This window comes from Rhinolophus hipposideros (genome assembly GCF_964194185.1).
Source record: "Rhinolophus hipposideros genome assembly, chromosome: 7".
Lineage (NCBI taxonomy): Eukaryota > Metazoa > Chordata > Mammalia > Chiroptera > Rhinolophidae > Rhinolophus > Rhinolophus hipposideros.
In genome coordinates this window covers 48,648,917-48,667,662 of record NC_138053.1, presented here as the reverse complement: position 1 = coordinate 48,667,662, position 18,746 = coordinate 48,648,917, and the positions used below count along the sequence as shown (strand labels likewise).

The following is an 18,746-nucleotide window of genomic DNA, read 5'->3' as shown; positions in this document are numbered from 1 at the left end:
TTCTACTCTACAGCAGTGTATCAGTTACTACGACAGCATAACAAATTACTCCAAAACTCAGTCACTTAAAACAACAATAATCCTTTACTATCTCTCACAGTGTCTGGAGGTGAGGAATTACGAACCAGCTTAGCTGGGTGGTTTTGGTTCATGGTCTCCCCTGAGGTTGAAGTTGTCAGCCAGGGCTGGAGTTATCCGAAGGCTCGACCGTGGCTGGAGGATCCTCTTCCACTGTGGCTCACCCACATGACTGACATGTTGGTTCTGGTGGTTGGCCAGGTTCCTCAGTACCTTTCCCTGTGGGCCTCTCCACAGGGCTGCTTAAGTGTCCTTACAGAATGGCATCTGCCTTCCCGCTGGGGAAGCAATCCAAGAGGCCAAGATAGAGGCAGCAATCCATGTTATGACCTAGCTTCAGAAGTCACACATTGTCACTACCATCATGTTCTGATGACCGCACAAGCCAGCCCTGATTCAGTGTGGGAAGAGACAGTTCAACAGCATGAACACTGCAGGGTGATGATTTGGAGGTCCATGCTGGAAAACTGGCTATCAAAACCAGTTTGGCAATACATCAAAGAGTCATGCTTCACAAACAAATTATGACAATTGAATTTGTCATTTCTGTTTTCATTACTTCTCGTAGCAGTTTTTGGATATTTCAAATGTTAATGAAGAAAGTGTTATTTTTAGATAAAATTTAGGAGGCAATTCATTGAAGAGTGTTCGTCTGGAGCAAGAGTGTCTAACCTTTTTATGGATGAGAATCTTTATTTTCATGGTGTCTTTTGATTGCTAAGATGGGGAAGAGAGATCAGAGAGGAATAACGGGGCAGGCTGTGTATTGCTGCTGCATGTGCACGTGGCATTGAGGGGAGCAGTGCTGTAGCCCAAACCCTTAGGTCTTCTGGCTGGAAGTGCCCCTCAGCTCAGGCAAAAAGCACCAGGGTGAGAGAGCTGATCCTAAGACTCTTTGGGGCAGATTTTAAGAGCAGCTTGAGGAAGAAGCCTTGCCCTAATAGCTTTATTTGTAATTGTTATAAGAGAGGATGCCCAGGTCTGACATTTAATACGGTGGATGGCAGATGAGTCAAAACTGGAATTCTTCAATTTAATTACCTTCTGCTAATTTTTAGACTATAAATTTGTCTTCTGCTAATTTTTAGACTATAATTTGGTGTTAACTTCCCTCAAGATAGGGAGTTCTAGAACATATGATAATGTGTGCTTTAAAATAATGCTCATTAAAGATTTCACATATCCATACTAATACTAACAAAACAAAACAAAAATTTTTAATGGTGGGAGTAGAGTGGGGAGAAGGGTAAGCACTACATTATATAGACTGCCAACTAATAATTATAGAGAGAATGTTTTTTAATGAATATTTATCAACCACTATAGTAATAACTGATTCAGGCAACGATAATCAATAGGTGGTAAAATCTTTGGATGAAAAATTGTTGGAGAAAAGGATATTCACACAATCTAAAAGTACCACTCTACATGATATTTATTAATTACAAAGGAAAAAGGTGTCAGTACAGTGAAGGAATCTTCTGGGTACCCACTTAAACCAAATAATCAAATTTAGATCCCCAATAATGGGTCAGATTGACCTGTGCCTCCTGATGTGATGTACAGAAAAGGGCATGTCACCGATATAGATATGTGATATTGCTGGCAGTAAGGTTTAATCTGAAACTAATCAGGAGGAAACAATCATCCAAATCCAAATTGAGGGACATGCACAACAGCTCTGCTTCAAAATGTTAATGTCAAAAATGTTAATGTCATAAAAGACAAAAAAGTCTGGGGAACTCTTCTAGATTAATGGAGATTAAAGAGATATGACGAAGTGCACTGCGTGATCCTTGATTTTTTTTTTTTTTTAAAGAACATTTATAAGGAACATTCATGGGACAGTTTAGGAAAATGTATGGGCTGTATGTTAGATATGGCATAATTATCAATGTTAAATTTGAGTGTAAAAAATTCTATTGTGATTATGTAGGAGAATGTTTTTTGTTTTTATAAGATAGAATCTTAAGTATTTAGGGATGAAGTGTCACAATATCTTCAATTAATTCTCAAATGGTGCAGGGGAAAAAGTGTGTGTGTTGAGAGGGGAGGAAGGAAGGGGAAATATGACAAAAGTATTAACGGTTGTCTAGATAAAGAGTATATAGATGTTCGTTGTACTTTTCTTACAACTTTTATGAAGGTTTAAAAGTTTTCAAAACAGAAAATTGGAGAAAAGTTTTAATGAAGTAACATTTTAAAATAAAATAACTTTTATTATATGTCTTATTGCTTTAGGTGAAATCCTTAACCCTGTTTGTCACGCATTATCCACCAGTTTGTGAATTAGAGAAAAGTTACTCACAGCAGGTGGGGAATTATCACATGGGATTCTTGGTCAATGAGGATGAAAGCAAACAAGATGCAGGTATGAAACATTCCTGTAATAGGTACAACTAGAATGTTATTTGTTTTCATGTTTGATAACTAAAAGTTTATAGGAACATGAACTTACTGCTTATTAGTAATAAAAACTGTGAATGTTGACTACAAATGACATTTGTCCAAATTAATATTCTCAAAGCTTTGGGTCAAATAGAATTCACATTTATCCTTGCCGTCTCTGAGTCTTTCCCTGCTATTCCATATCTCATTTTTGTAGAAGAAGAGGATGAGGCTAGGGGACATTTAGGTTTTTTCTCTCAGAGTTACCTCAGGAAAGATGCCCTAACCATCAAATGCAGAGTATAGTCTTTTAAGATGGCCAATATGTATTTCCCAAAATATCATTTCATATTAATTACTAAGAACCATATGCTACAGTGAACATGTTTTATCTTACTTTGATAAGGAAATTGAAGATAGGTGAAGTGGCTTGCCCATTGGCCACCTGGGTGGGGGCTGAACCCTTGTCTCCTGGCAATTCTCTCCTCGGGCATTTCTGCTAGAACTGCTATGTGGGATCTACAGTATTCTTCCTAGCCTTTCCACTTACTATTAATATCACAGAAATGAGACATTTTTCATGAAAAAGAACGCCACTAGCCAAGAGAAACAAATTCAAGTGCTATATGTAATGCAGTAGAATTCAGCAATTTTTTTCCTGTGGCTGTAATTTTTGAAAGCTACCAGCCTGTAGGCCACTGATGGTTTACACAGTTGATGTGCAATAATGGAAAATCCATTATCTAAGACATCAAGAGTCCAAATTTTATTTTGGAAAGGAATAAGAATGGACCTGAAAAAGGAATCAGGCACATAGCCCAAATAAAACAAAGCACTGGACCTAAGATAAAGTAATGTTAGGCAATGCTTGCCTTTCACCACCACGCAGTCTTGAAAAACACATCATAAATTCTCTCGTGGAATCAGTTTTGTGCCTATTAATCTGCATCCAAAGTGACAGGAGGGGCTTATAAGCTAAAACCCAGTGGGATAAACAAAATCGAGTTCACCGATAGGGAAGGGACAGTGATAAAAGTTTGATGTGAACTCACTGCTAACCCCGAGCCTTACATATCAACTGTTTTGGCAATTGATTTTATTGATTTGAAATTTTGTTCATGAACGTAATTTTAAAAGTTAAATGATGCTTAAAGGCTCGAGCCAACAGGCAGCAGTCCCTTGCTTCTGTCCCTTCATTCCATGCTCTCACCCCATCCCCGTCTGAAAGCAAATGCTTTCAACTCTTTCATCCACTTCTTTTATATTTCCCCATGGTATGCTTATTTTCCTCTTTCTTAGTTCACCAACTTGACATAATATTGATTGACTTCTCATTTTGTTAGATGGAGGTCTTCAGCTTTCCCTTCTTCTGTCCCCCCCCCCCATAGAGTTGTTTCACATTTTCTGTTTCATTCATATTCATTGTTTTCACTATTGTTGCCAGTAAGTATTACTTACTCATGAACCAGCTATGGAGACAAGTGCATTTTCTTTCTTTTACAACTTTTTCTGTTTTCCTGAAGGTAATAATTGCGTTGTTTTTATTTTTTCATTTCATTGTTTTATTTGAGTATGTAGCCGAATCTTCCTGTATCCTCCAATAGCTTTGTAAAACACCTCTCTATAGACATTTTTACATAGTATTGAACCTCCTGTTCCATTTCCCCATTGGGGTCATTCCTCCTGGAACTCTTTCTTTTCCTGCTTGTAGGCCTGCCCAGCTGTTGTCCTGAGAACTGCCTTTACCATCATCCTAAGAAATGGTATCTTACCCTCCCTACTGTGCATTTGATTGCAAGTAACAGAACACTTGAATTCACACTGGCTCAAACAGTAAGGGTATATATAATCTCCCATTACAGAAACATCCAAGGAAAAGAGGGCTTCAGCTCCTCTTCTTTTCGATTCTCCAGGCTCTGACTTCAGCCCTACTCGCTCCATCATCAGGCTAGTGGCAAGACTGGCTGCAGCTCGTATGGGCATCACATCCAGAATTGACAATGTCCAAAGGAAGAGAAGAAATCAGCATTTCCTGTGACTCTTAGGAGATAGGGAACTTTTTTCAGATGCCCATTAGCAACCCATCATCGTCCCATCTCATTTTCAGAATTGAATCACATGCTCATTCTTGAACCAGTTCTTAGAAGTGAGAAGAGCAGGGGTGACTGATCAGCCTAGACTGTAATCAGGATCAACTTTTGGAGCTGCATCTGAGAACACTCTTCCCTGAGTTATATGGTCAGGGCGTTAACTCCTTTATTAATCAGGGTTTTCTTAAAGGTGGAATTGATTTTAGGTAGGCTACTAATAATAACTAAAGGAGGTAAAACTTTTGAGACTTTGCATGAATGAAAATGTCTCCATTATACCATCATACTTGATTACAGTATAGCTAAGACTAGAATTTTAGGTTGAAAATCATTTTCACTCAAAAATTTGAAGCATTGCTCCATTGCTTGCTCACTTCCAATTTTATTCCTGGCTATCTCTATGCTTCATCCATTACCTCTAACCTAACTCCTCTTCTGTCTAAATTAGAGGCCACTACATAGCTCATCAGTAAAATGCCCCAAATACCCTTTTGGGTGGCTTCCAAGATAGTATGTTTATCTATTTCCCATGGTGTGGTAGGTAGAGCAGTGACCAGCAGCAAGGAACCTGTGTTTTAGGCTGTTCCAGTCTTCAAATATTGTACAAGTCACCTAACCTCATCCGCCCCTTAATTTTTATGAATCTATCCTAAAAGTGACTTCAGAAGCTATTTGATCAGGACACATCTCTTTAATAACTGCCTATAGAAGTTTGGTTTTAAAACAGATTTGGTAAGCCTCCCTGTAACGAGCAGAAACATGAATTACTACTTTTATTGATTCTAAGCCGTGTCAGATAAGCTTTTTAATAATATCCATTTAAGAAATGGTCATAGGTTGTAAGTAAAGTCCTTACCAAGAACTTGTATTGTGAAGCTGTGCAGAAATGAGTTATTTTTGCCATTTTCTTTCCCACTTGTCTTTCTCTGCCCCCACATTTCCATTACACACGTACATGCCCTCCCTCCCTCCCACCCTCCCTTCCACCAGCCCACCCTCCCTCCCTGCTTCTCTCCCTTTCCCAAACAACAGGGGTGAAGGACAGTCTTGAGGTAGAACATAACTAATAAAAAGTTCCCCCAGGTGATTATGGAAGAGTGGGCACATTATTTACTTTGATGGTGTAAGAACTACCATAATTAATACTAAAGTACAGACTGGCATATCATGGTAAATTCAGCAACTGTACTGAAGTATGTTAAGTTATTCAGAACATATTTTATGTAATTTGGCTATATTTGATAGCTATATTAAATGTAACACGCATTTTATAACTTTATATATAATACATACTATATGTGTATATATTATATATGGTATAATACTATACATATACTATACTATAAACATATACTATATATATGTTATACTATATATATTATATAGAAAGCAAAAAAAGAAAATTGCCATCATCAAAGCAATTTTTAAGTAAGGAGGTTTGGTGGCATTTCATAGGCCTTCTGAAAAAGATGGATGGAAGTGTGGGTGGATTGGTGGGTGGGTGCATGGATGCATGGATGGACAGACAGATGAATGAGTCTTTTTGTAGAAAGACCAGCATGAGGCTAGATTAGAGAGGAAGAGGCTGGAGTTAGGGAGATCAGTTAGGACTAACCCAGTTGAAGTGATAAATAAAATATTTCTATCTTAAAGATGAGAAGAGTTTGCTTGTTTGATTGCCTACTGCTGTTCACTTCACTTTTGGTCTTGTGAGCATTGCAGAGTAACAGAGAATTATCCAGGTTAGCAGGCATGGGTTTCTACATGCTTCTTTCCTTGTCTGCTCCCACCCACTCCCTCAGCTCTTCTTTGTGTTCCTTAAGTTTTTATTTGGAGGCAAAGGTATTCTTAGTGCTTTATAATATAAGTTTCAGTCTATGTCTTCCTGAGAGTGTCGGCATTCTTTTCACCTCCCACTTCCAGCACCCACCCTTAGAAAGCTATTATTTGCCAGTTGCTGAATTCTTTGGGGAGGTTAAGGAAAATTCCATAATCCTGTTTCTCTGTTGTGTTCACTCTTTTAGCTTTTTAGTTCTTAGCTAATAAAAGAATAAAGCATACACATTTATCAAATGAAATAATGTGTGAGAAAAAGCTCTTGATAAAACGTGCAATAAGTATACTAGGGTCTCGGAAATCATTGCAAATCTGGTTCATCTTGGACAGTTTTAGTGCAGTGATGTTGAATTTCATAATAAAAGCTGCATATTGCTCAGGTGCTTTAGATTTATCAAAGATTAACTGTATACAGCATTGTGATTGTAGTATTGTATTTTGTTATATGCCAATTCTTTAACAGTTTTTAATTCATATGCATGTATATGTGTGGTGGACTGGGTTTCCCGGGAAGCCGAATCTGAGACTTGTGTGCCAGAGGTTCACTGGGGAGTGTTGTCATGGTGAGCACCTCAGGGCAGGACCGGCCAGGGCTGGGCTGTGTTGTAGCCATAAGGCTTCAGTTAACCCTACAGAGAGCTTTGGGGCTGGGATGGTTTTCAGAGTTACCTCAACTTGGGGTGAGGGAACCAGGCCTTTTACCCTTTCTTAGTTTTCTATTGTAGCATAACCAATTACCCCAAAACATAGCAGCTTAAAAGCAGCAAACATTATTATCTCATAATTTCTGTGGCCAGGAATCCACGGGCAGCTGAGCTGAACATCTCTGCCTCACAGTCTCTCACAAGGTGACAAGCACGGTATTGGCCGGGGCAGTAGTCACTTCAGGATTTGACTGGTGCAGTCCACTTCCCAGCGCACTCACATGCCTGTTGGCAGGCCTTGGAATATCTACTTCCAAGTTCGATCACGTGGCTATTGGCCGGCCTCCAGGCCCTCACTAACTGTTGGCCAGAGACATCAGTTTCTTTCCAGATGGGCCTTTCCATAGCGCAGCCTACAACATGTCAACTAGCTTCCCTCAGAGCAAGCAAACAAACAAGAAAGTGAGAGTACCCAAGACAGAGGCCGCAATCTTTTGTAATCTAATCTCAGAAGTGACATCCATCATTTTTGCCATATTCTGTGCATGAGAAGCAAGTCACTGAAGTAGAGGAAATGATACAAGGTCACGAACACCAGGAGGCAGGGGTCTTTGGTGGCCTTAGTAGAAGCTACCTACCAACTCCCATAGCTACCAGTCACACTGGATGCAGGCTGCTCAAGACGTTGGATCGTGACTTTGGACGAAGCAGCTCTGTTCAGCTGAGGCAATTCCTAAACGGCATACAGTGGAGACTTGTAGGCTAACAACCTTCCTCACAGTTGGGGCAATAAACCCTTCAAGCCTAAGTGGGATCTGGGTGGTACTGAATGGCATCCACTTCTATATATAAACTCTTGGTTAACTACCCTGTTTCCCCGAAAATAAGACCTAGCTGGACCATCAGCTCTAATGAGTCTTTTGGAGCAAAAATTAATATAAAACCGGTCTTATATAAGACCCGGTATTATATTATATTATATTATATTATATTATATTATATTATATTATATTATATTATATTATATTATATTATTTTATATTTTATATTTTATATTTTATATTATAAATTATATTATAGTTATTATATTATAATATTATATATCATATAAGACCCAATCTTATAGTAAAATAATAATTTTTGTTCCAAAAGATGCATTAGAGCTGATGGTCCAGCTAGGTCTTATTTTTGGGGAAACATGGTAGGATATTTAATAAACCAGAATTTCTCAATCTTACTTAAACTGTGCGACGTATTACTTCCTTATCTGTTTTTGTTGTTTCGTTTCTAGCACTTTTAGAAAAAAATTTTTATGTATGTTACTTTATAGAATGCATTACGTACAAGGCTGTTTGAATACTTTCTCTCACTGGAATAACAGTTTTTTAAAATCTGTTTTTAAAGGAGAAATTGTACCATATATCAGAACCACTCTCTTTTTGATACAGAATTCAGTTAAAAAATTTCAACAAGCAGCATAAAATTACATACTTCTTAGCTTGCAATAGACCATTGTTAAAAGAACATTATAAGTGAGCTAAAAGATCCTCAATGCAAAAACATTTTCAAAACAGTACTTCCCGTTTTTCTAGATATGTAAAATTGATCAAAGGTGCTAACAGGTGATTAGGAACAATGGGTTTCTTTTTCAGATTGTAAATTTTAATAAGGTTATAGGAACTTACATGTCTTCTTTAATCATCCAATTTCTTTAAACTTTCAGGCATGGTTTTTTTTTAAATCTCCTTTTTGATTTTGTAGGTGAAGAAGTCCCTGATTTTGTCACTTTTCTTTATCAAGTAACCAGAGGAATTGCAGCAAGGAGTTATGGACTAAATGTGGCTAAACTAGCAGATGTTCCTGGAGAAATTTTAAAGAAAGCAGCTAGCAAGTCAAAAGAGCTGGAAGGATTAGTAAACATGAAAAGGTCAGAATGTTTGTTCTGTATGTTTTGATTTATAATGAAACCTTCCAAGTTGTCCAAGGAAGAGGGTTGTCCTGTAAGTGAATATCAGGTCTACCTTTAAGCACTTCTTCAAATATTCTGAAACATTTAATTACAATAAAATGAAAACAGCTCTTCTCAAAATTCACATGAATTCAATCTTCTTCTCTAGTCAGATCTTTATCTTTTAAGTTCTTAAATTGGTTTTTCAGTCATGTTTCTGAATAATTAACTCCTTATTTGTGCCAACACATTAGTTGCTTAAAAGATTCGTTTATACAAAAGATTACTAAAAGAAAACTCAATATATGAAACCTGTGGGGTGCCTCTTTTTTCCATATATTGCGTTTAGATGTACAGTGGTTGCATTCAGGAATTAAGAATTCTGTCAGGACATGAATGAAAATAATAGTATTATGTAACTAGGTCATTGTAATTAGTGCCCACGTGTCACTTACTTTGTGGATTTGTTTGTGACAAATTTTTCGTTATAAACTTGATTTCTCTCTGTCACCTAGAATGCTCATGTGAATGCATTCCACCCTTTGCCCTTCATATCCAGCCAGTATGTAGTCAGTATATAAACTAATCTTAATATGAACCTGAGCTGTACTTCCGAAAGATGATATTCTTAGGAAAATATCACATGAATAAATAAGAAATTACAGCCCTTAGCTCCTCATCCAGTCCTACCCCTGCTCTACCTGAAGAGTCTGACCTGCCTGAGGTAGGTGTCCTGGGCAGTAACCATGTGACTTAGTGGACAGATTTGTTCATCAGATAGAAAATCTTGGCCGCCCACCATACTCTAAGAATATTTTTTTAAGTCTGGAAATCATTACCAAATTTAAATATTGAAATACTAATACTTATTATCAGTTAAAGAAACAATTGCCAACTTGTGTACTAAAGTAGAGTTGTGCAACCAACTTCTCTTTTTCCTTTTTTCCTCTTGTGGTTTTGCCTTGCACTCTGCACCTTGCAATGGTAAATGGTGGTTGACCAGGTCCAAAGTGCTAGAATACTACAAATGACATATAGATTCTTCTATTGACATTCTCTTTTAGATCATTTCCTTAATGCTATATTAAAAGCAAATGATGCCATGTTTCCCCAAAAATAAGACCTAGCAGGACAATCAGCTCTAATGCATCTTTTAGAGCAAAAATTAATATAAGACCTGGTCTTATTTTACTATAACATAAGACCAGGTATAATATAATATATAATATAATATAATAATATAATAAATATAACGGAATACTGGGTATAATATATAATATAATATAAGACCGGGTCTTATATTAATTTTTGCTCCAAAAGACACATTAAAGCTGATTGTCCGGCTATATTTGGGGAAACACGGTATAGTCCGTGACGGCCTATTTCTAATTATGTTACAAAATAGATTAATAAAATTTTTCCAGAGAGAAAAGTAATCATCTATGAGAGTTTTAAAAAATTAGCTCTTTGCAAAGTCCAAAAACAACTTTAAATCCTCTTTTGTTGTCTTTTTATTATTTTTCTCTTTCTCTAAAGAAACTAGAATAAAACCCTACTACAAAAGATATATTGCAAGGTGGCAATAAAATATGATAGTTTATACTTGTTGCTACTAGATAGCCTATAAAGCAAGAGCAGTGAAATTCACAGATTATTTATAAATATTTTAACTTTTCCAACTGCTATGTGACATTGACATTTTGAAATCTAGAAAGTTATCTTGACAAGACAGAACTGTAGGAAGAGGTTGCATTGGGATAGAATCTGTTTATCAGGATACTGTATTTGTTGTTTTACCTTTTCACTAAAAGTGGTTAACTCATCGATTCTATTGGCCAGATCAAAGAAAGCGAACCAAATCTTACACGTTGGTGTGGGTTTGTTGTGATAGCTAATTGATAGTTTATTGAATGCTTACTGGGCACAGAAACAAGTCTGGGCTGTCATTTGCAGCAGCCCAGACACTGTCCAGTTATTGTTCTTATTTTTTTATATTCATTGACTCACTCACTCCTTTTGACAGCCTTGTGAGATAGGTACTGTTGTGATACGCAGGTTATAATTGGGGGAAATGAGGCCAAGCGAGGATAGGAAACCGATCAGGAAACCAGAGTCACACAGCTGGTGGAGCAGTAATTGGAACTCAGAGACGGCTCCAAACCCGCTAACACTTACCTTGACTGCTTTCTGCACAAAAAAGCAGGTCTGTGTTATGTTGGCATTTTATTCTTTCATGAGCTGGCTTTATTTTATTAAATCAGTTTGACTTTTCATCCTGGGAGCACACACAGCCCCTAGCGGGGGTTAGAAGAGGAAGGAAGCTGGGCCCTCCCTGCCGGCAGGCTGTACTGCTGATCAATCACCTTGGTCCTTTGGTTACAACAGCGGCGCTGTAAAACTCCTTCCCCCAGAAGCCTGACAGCTCCCTAACCACAGGGCCCTGCCTGGCGTTCTAATGTCCTAGGCTTTTCATAGCTTTCAGTGAGATGTATTGTCCCCCAACAATTTCATTTATAAAATAAGTAGTGTTTTATTTTCTCTCCAGGAAAAGGCGAAAGTGTTTTGCCACGTTATGGACGATAAATGATGTAAAGGACGTGCAAAAGTGGACAGACCAGTTTGAAATGGAAGAAATTACAGACTTCTCTTCCTGATTAAAATGAAGATTACATTTTGAACAAAAACTACAGAATAAAAAGAACACCAACTGTACGAAACAACTCTCCATGACAGTCCATCTTTGTGTGAGCATAAAACATGACAATGGGATATTCCTATTGGAAACTGAGAGCTTTTGTGTAGAAAGTCTGTTTCAGGTTCCCGTCATCCTGACTTAAAATATAAACACTTTTGAATATTAAGGCGTCTCTTATGTAATTAGAAAATTTCATGGACAGTAAGCGTCACATAAAATCAAAACCTGAAGTGCAGTTCATGAGTTTTTAGAGAGTGCTCTAAAAATTTAATTTATATTTTTATTTGTGTCAGTTTAGCTAATTTGCAACTGGGTGAAATGTCTGGCAAGAATTTACCTTTACATTTGAACTAAGATAATTTTATAGTGCCACCAATTTATTCGCTATGAGCATTTTTAACAGGAAATAGACATACCAATTTTCAGAACTAGGACACGGAAGGAGTAAGGTCATATGAAATTTGAAAAGTTGAATATTGTCAGTTTTAAACAATTTAAAGATTGTTGGATGAAATTATCTGTCATTCAAGTAATAAACATTTGATGAATACTTGCTATAAATTATATATTTTTTGTTGACATTTTTTGGTTTTTAATTAACTGGCAATTGTTACTTTTAAGGTTTAATTATGGAACCAAGATTGCTGCTCCTCTGAAATACACAAAACTGAACTTATTCATTTTGGACCTTTCTATTAACCAATGTAGCAAATGCGTGGTCACCCTGGTATTGAACGTTATAGCTTTGTTGATCCATACGCGTAACAGCGATCCTTCCCTGCATGTTTAGGGTAACAAGTGCCCCTGTGTCCCTGAGATTTTTACAGCACTTAAAATCTGGCTTCTGATATCCATGTACTTTTTGTTTCCAAATATATGGATCTTGCACAGAGGCTCTCCATCCCATTTCCCACCCATTTATTATTCCTGCTCAGTTAAATGTCTCCCACACGTTTTATGGGCATATGTCTAATTCCTTTCCTACTGTGATCCTAACTGTGACCCTGGACATGGGAGTCAATATAGGTTCCCCAAGTTGATGAAGAGCAGGTGGGTGCTATACTTTGGAGTCACACTTTAGTCTCTGATTCTCCCCCATTTTGGAGTTAGAGTAGAATGTAATTTAATTCATTCTGCCATCCCTCCAGAAATGTTAACATATAATGAAACTCTCAAAAGTATATTAAAATAGAATTAGTTGGAATTTACTTTTTAAAAAAGAATAATACTTTTTAAACAATGTTTCAATACCCTATATGACTGTAAATGTTTTATATTCTTTCTAATGAGATTTCAAAGATGACCTTACTGGCAGGCCAGCAAGAAAAGGAGATGAATCCAGGAGTGTCATGCTCAGGCCTGAGGGAGCTACAGGGACCAGCAATCACTGCTGATGTCCACGTGAACTGTCCGGGCCATCTCTGGCTTGCCCAGGTCAGGGACGACATTCAAGCAGGTGAGGATTCCAGGTGCAGTGTCTCCTGGCAGTGGCAGTACAGTGTCGGGCAAGTGACAGTGTGAAACATTACAAGGCAGATTCTCTAACATGAAGCAGGATGTCAGTCAGCCAGCCAGTTGGCAGGAGGTCAAACCTCCTCCAAGTTTGGGAGAAGACCAGCACTGCTAACTGCGTTTCTAAGTGAGGGTCATTTCCAGCCAACTTACGGAGTTGTTGACGGGAGAGTTGTGGCCAAGTCCCAGCGACGCAGACTTCATAGATGCCGTGGAAACCCACCGGAAAAACGCAATTGACTGGGTACATACTCCAGATACCAAACTGAGCAGCTCTAAAGTTAGAGATAGCATCTCCATGATACTTAGTTCATTCCTTTTGGATATATACCTAGAAGTGGGATTGCTGGATCATAAGATAGTTCTGTTTTTAATTTTTTGAGGAACCCCATACTGTTTTCCATAGTAGCTGTACCAGTGTACCTCCTCACCAACAGTACACAAGGGTTCCCCTTCCCCCACACCGTCACCAACACTTGTTATTACTTATCTTTTCGATAATAGCCATCCTAACAGATGTGAGGTGATATCTCGTTTTGCTTTTGATTTGCATTTCTGTGATGGATACAGTCAGTTTTAGAACATTTTCATCACCCTAAAAAAAGACACCTACACTCATTAGCAGTCACTCTTCATTCCTCCCTCAAATGCCCAACCCTCGACAGCCACTAATCTGCTTTCTGTCTCTATAGATTTGCTTATACTCATATTTCATATGAACAGAATCCTACCATATGTGGTCTTTGTATCTGGCTTCTTTCATTTAACATACCTGTCTCAAGGTTCATCCATGTTGTAGCATGTAACAGTACTTCACTCTTTTCTATTACTGAAAACTGCTCTGTTTTTTATGTATTTACCATATTTTATTTATCCATTCATCAGCATATGCACTTTTGGGTTGTTTCTATTTTTTGGCTATTATGAATGATTCTGCTGTGAACATTCATGTGTACGGTTTTTATGTGGCAATGCATAGGATTTTTTAAAATTTTTTATTGAGGAATATTGGGAAACTGTGTGTTTTTCCAGGACCCATCAGCTCTATGTCAAGTCACTGTTTTCAATTTAGTTGTGGGGGGTGCAGCTCACTGGTCCATGTGGGAATCGAACTGGCAACCTTGGTGCCATGAGCACTGCCCTCCAACCACTGAGTCAACTGGCCTCCCAGGATTTTTTTATAAAGCTCCCTCAAATCTAATGTGCAATGGTTTGTGAACTACTGGCCTCAGTGATTACAAATGACTAAACCATATTTGTCATTGGATTGACAGTCATTTCGTCTCTCTCTTCCCTGCTTTATCTATCACTTAGGGCAAAGCATGACATATGGTAGACTCCCAATGTTTTTTGACAGAGAAATGAAAAATCAAACTTTTTCAGCTTAGAAACCCAATGTTTATCTTTTCGTAATCAGGACGCCATTTCACTAGGGAGTTGAGGTCCACACGTAAGTATACTATATATGTTAAAAAAAAAAATTATCCTGACAATTTGTCCAAATTTGAGCCTGTTGTCATGGTTGGTAGTGGTGATGGAGCTGGTGAAACTGCCCGTTGCATGAATTCCAGAGTAGAGACTAGATTGACTCCAATGTGGTCTACAAATTAATGGTGACATTTACTAAGTTCTATGATCAATATTAATTACTGCTGTGCTATAGAATTATAAAAGTGCTATTTAATATTCCACACCAAGGATCTGGGTAGAGAGAGAAAGGAACTTAATACCATCTGTGGTCTCTAACTTTATAATTACTGTCAATTCCTCTTTGGAACACTATAGTTCATATACAGTTGTCCCCCCTTTATCCACAGTTCTGCTTTCCATGGTTTCACGTTCCCACAGTTAACTGCAGTCTGAAAATATTTGATGGAAAATCCCAGAAATAAACAATTCATAAGTTTAAATTGCACACCGTTCTGAGCAATGTGATGAAATCTCTTGCAGTCCCGTTCCATACCACCCAGAATGTGAATCATCCCTTTGTCCAGTGTATCGTTGCTGTATATGCTCCCCATCTGTCAGTCAGTAGCTGTCACGGTTATCAGATAGACTGTTGAGGTATCACCGTGCTTGTGCTCAACTAACCCCTATTATACTTAATAATGGCCCCCAAATGCAAGAGTAGTGATGTTGGCAATTCATATATGCCAAAGAGAAGCCATAGCGCTTCTTTAAGTGAAAAGGTATGTAGGTACAGAAAGGAACACGGTATATATAAGGTTCAGTATTATCCATGGTTTCAGGCATCCACTGGATGTCTTGGAACGCAACCACCACAAATAAGGGAGACTTCTATATGTGATTATTGTTAGGTTTATTAATGTCCAGAGACGTATTACCATTAGGGCGATACCCATTCTAGTTTGCCTGGGACAGTCCTGGTCTATACCTGTTTTCCTGGCATATTTATTAAAAGGGTCTTTTACTCAAAGGTACCCTGTTCTGAATCATAGATTATATAGTTACCCTAGTTATAGGTGCTATTTCATGGGCACACTTAATGACTGAATAGATTTTAAATGTCATCTTTAAAAAACCCATTTTTTCCCTCACCCATTGTATAACCTGATTTTTATCCCCCAAACCTGCCAATTGGGTTTGTCTATTCACGGTAAATGCCTTACATTGTGGCCTTTAGAAACTACAACTCTCTCCAATTGGCATGGCGGAGCTTTACTGCCTGATCTACCTTTGAGACTTCCTCCCTGAAGATAACTAGTCATCTGCCTTGTTTCCGTGAAATCATGGTGAGGAATGTGCCCCTGCGTGACTTCATGAGCCACCCTGCCGGGCTCGCCTTCCTGCAGAAATAATTACTGCATCTGGGAGGAAGAGTGCTTTCCTCTAGTCGTTTTGTAATTTCTTCACATACTCCCTTCATTGTCTTTGACTATACCTCTTTTCTTTTCTTTTCACATTGGAACAGTCTCATTTCTACATCAGAAATATTGTGTGCCATTTATTTTAACCTGCTTCTCAGCTTCAAGCTCCTTTTTTTTAAAACCTCACTTCCATGAAACTCCCTCACTGGATGTAGAGATGTCCCTGCCTTCATCTGAATCACCTAAAGAGGTTTTTAAACACGTATTTCTAGGTCACTCGGGCTTAACTGAATTCAAATCTCTCAGGTTAGTTCACACCAGGGATATCCATCAACATTAATTTCTGTCCTCCTTTCTTCTTTCCCATTTTTCTCTCCCCTTTCCTTTTCTTACCTTTCCCTACATGGTGAGTGATTTTTGTCTCCAAACAAATTTGCTAAAAATCGTATTCCTTGGATCATCACCCCTCTCCAAGATTCTGTCTGGTTCAGTAGGTCTGGCCTGGGTCCCAGGGAACTTTAGTATTTTTTTAAGTAGACTTTTTAAAACAGTTTTAGGTTCACGGCGAAATGGAGCAGAAAGTACAGCTAGTTCTCATGTACCTTCCCCCTGCTCGCACAAGCACAGTGTCCCTCGATCCAACACCCCCCATCAGAGTGCCACATCTGTGATAGTGGATACCCTTCATTGTCACTTAAAGCCCACAGTACATACGTTAGGCTTCACTCTTGGTGGTGTGCATTCTGTGGGTTTTGACAAATGTATGACGACATGTATCCACTATTAGAGTATCACACAGAGTACTTTCACTGCCTACAAACCTTCTGTGCTCTCCATGTTCATCTCTTCTTCTTCCTTAACTCCTGACAACCAGTGATCTTTTTACTATCTTCATAGTTTTGCTTTTTCCAAAATGTCATGGATTTGGGATCATACAGTATTGTCTTCTTTCACTTAGTAATAGGCATTTAAATTTCCTCTGTGTTTTTCATGGCTTGACATCCCATTTATTTTTTAGCACTGAATAACATTTCATTCTCTGGATATACAATAGTTTATGCTTTTACCTGCTGAAGGACATGGTAATTATGTCCAAGTTTTGGTCATTATGAATAAAGCTACTATAAATATCTGTGTGGGTTTATGTGTGGACATAGTTTTGAGTTCATTTGGGTAAATACCAAAGAGTGTGATTGCTAGAACGTATGTCAAGAGTAGGTTTAGTTTTGTAAGAAACCGCCAGACTGTCTTCCAAAGTAATGGAAATGGCTGTACCATTTTCCGTTCACGAGAACAATGAGAGTTCCTGTTGCTTCATACCCTTGTCAGCATTTGGTGTTGTCAGTGTTTTGGATTTTGGCCATTCTAATCTGTGTGTAGTAGTATCTCATTGTTTTAATTTGCAATTCCTTAATATGATTCTGAGCATCTTTTCATACAAGGGCTGACAATTAAGTTCACAAACTCATCCTAGAAAAAGTGCTACATATCTCATTGCTGAATATCACTATGGTCACCTTCAAAATACTCCCCTTGGGAAGCTATGCACTGACACCAGCCACTAGCGCCTAGTCCACCCTTCAAAGCAATTTTGGGACTCTTTTTCTGGAATGGCCATCAGAGTCGGTCATTGTATTACCTTTGATGTTCTGAATGTCATCAAAATGTCTTCCTTTCAATATTTCCTTTATCTTCAGGTAAAGAAGTCATTGGGGGCTGGATCAGGTGAATAGGGAGGGTGTTCCAATATAGTTATTTGTTTACTGGCTAAAAACTCCCTCTCAGACATTGCCTTGTGAGCTGGTGCATTGTCGTGATGCAAGAGCCATGAGTTGTTGGTGAAAAGTTCAGGTCGTCTTAACTTTTTCATACAGCCTTTTCAGCACTTCCAAATAGGAAACTTGGTTAACTGTTTGTCCAGTTGATACAAATTCATAATGAATAATCCCTCTGATATCAAAAAAGTTTAGCAACATCCTTACAACAAGTTTGCAAACTTGTCAGACCTCGTACGCTTATTTACTGTACACTTACTTCTTTGGTGAAGTGTGTGTTCAGTCCTTCTGTCCTTCTTCCCCTTTTTTAATTGGGTGGTTCATTTTCTTATTGTTGAGTTTTAGGAGTTCTTTGTATATTTTGAATGACAGTCACTTATCAGCTGTGTCTTTTGCAAGTATTTTCTCTCAGGCTGTGGCTTGTCTTCTCATTCTCTTGACAGTGTCTTTGGTGGAGCAGAAGTTTTTAATTTTAATGAAGGCCAACTTATCAGCTGTTTCTTTCATAGATCATGCCTTTGCTGTTGTATCTAAAAAGGCGTTACCATACCCAAGCTCATCTAGATTTTCTCGTCTGTTATCCTTGAGGTGATTTATAGTTTTACATTTTACATGTAGGTCTGTGATCCATCCTGAGTTAATTTTGTGAAAGATATAAGGTTCATATCTAGATTCATTTTTTTAAGATAGACTTTATTTTTACAACAGTTTTTAGTTCCAGCAAAATTTATCAGAAAGTAGAGAGGAAACTGTATTTATGAAATGAGTATCATTACGTGATCCTGATGCAAATAGTTCAAGACTCAAGTTTTGAGAACCATCATCATCACGCCTTCAAATTCTTATTCATCAGAAGAAGCACTTCTGCAAATACCAAAGGGCCTTTAATTTCTCCAAACTCTTTGGATTTCGTTTTAACAGACTATCAGGCAAAAGCAACCATTTAAAGTTT

General features: G+C 38.0%; 1 protein-coding gene across 2 annotated transcripts in view; it reads left to right on the top strand.

The window, feature by feature from the left end:
• The window catches only part of MSH3 (mutS homolog 3), a gene marked incomplete at its 5' end in the record, with an annotated part of 143,969 nt that extends 129,308 nt beyond the window's left edge, over positions 1–14,661 (top strand). For both annotated transcript variants that reach the window (XM_081052891.1, XM_081052892.1), the window contains 3 exons: positions 2,320–2,449; positions 8,798–8,963; positions 11,530–14,661. In XM_081052891.1, coding sequence (XP_080909017.1) covers positions 2,320–2,449; positions 8,798–8,963; positions 11,530–11,638 — 405 coding nt within the window. In that variant the 3' untranslated portion in view covers positions 11,639–14,661. The remainder of the gene's footprint in view (positions 1–2,319; positions 2,450–8,797; positions 8,964–11,529) is intronic.
• Positions 14,662–18,746: the final 4,085 nt, after the last annotated feature.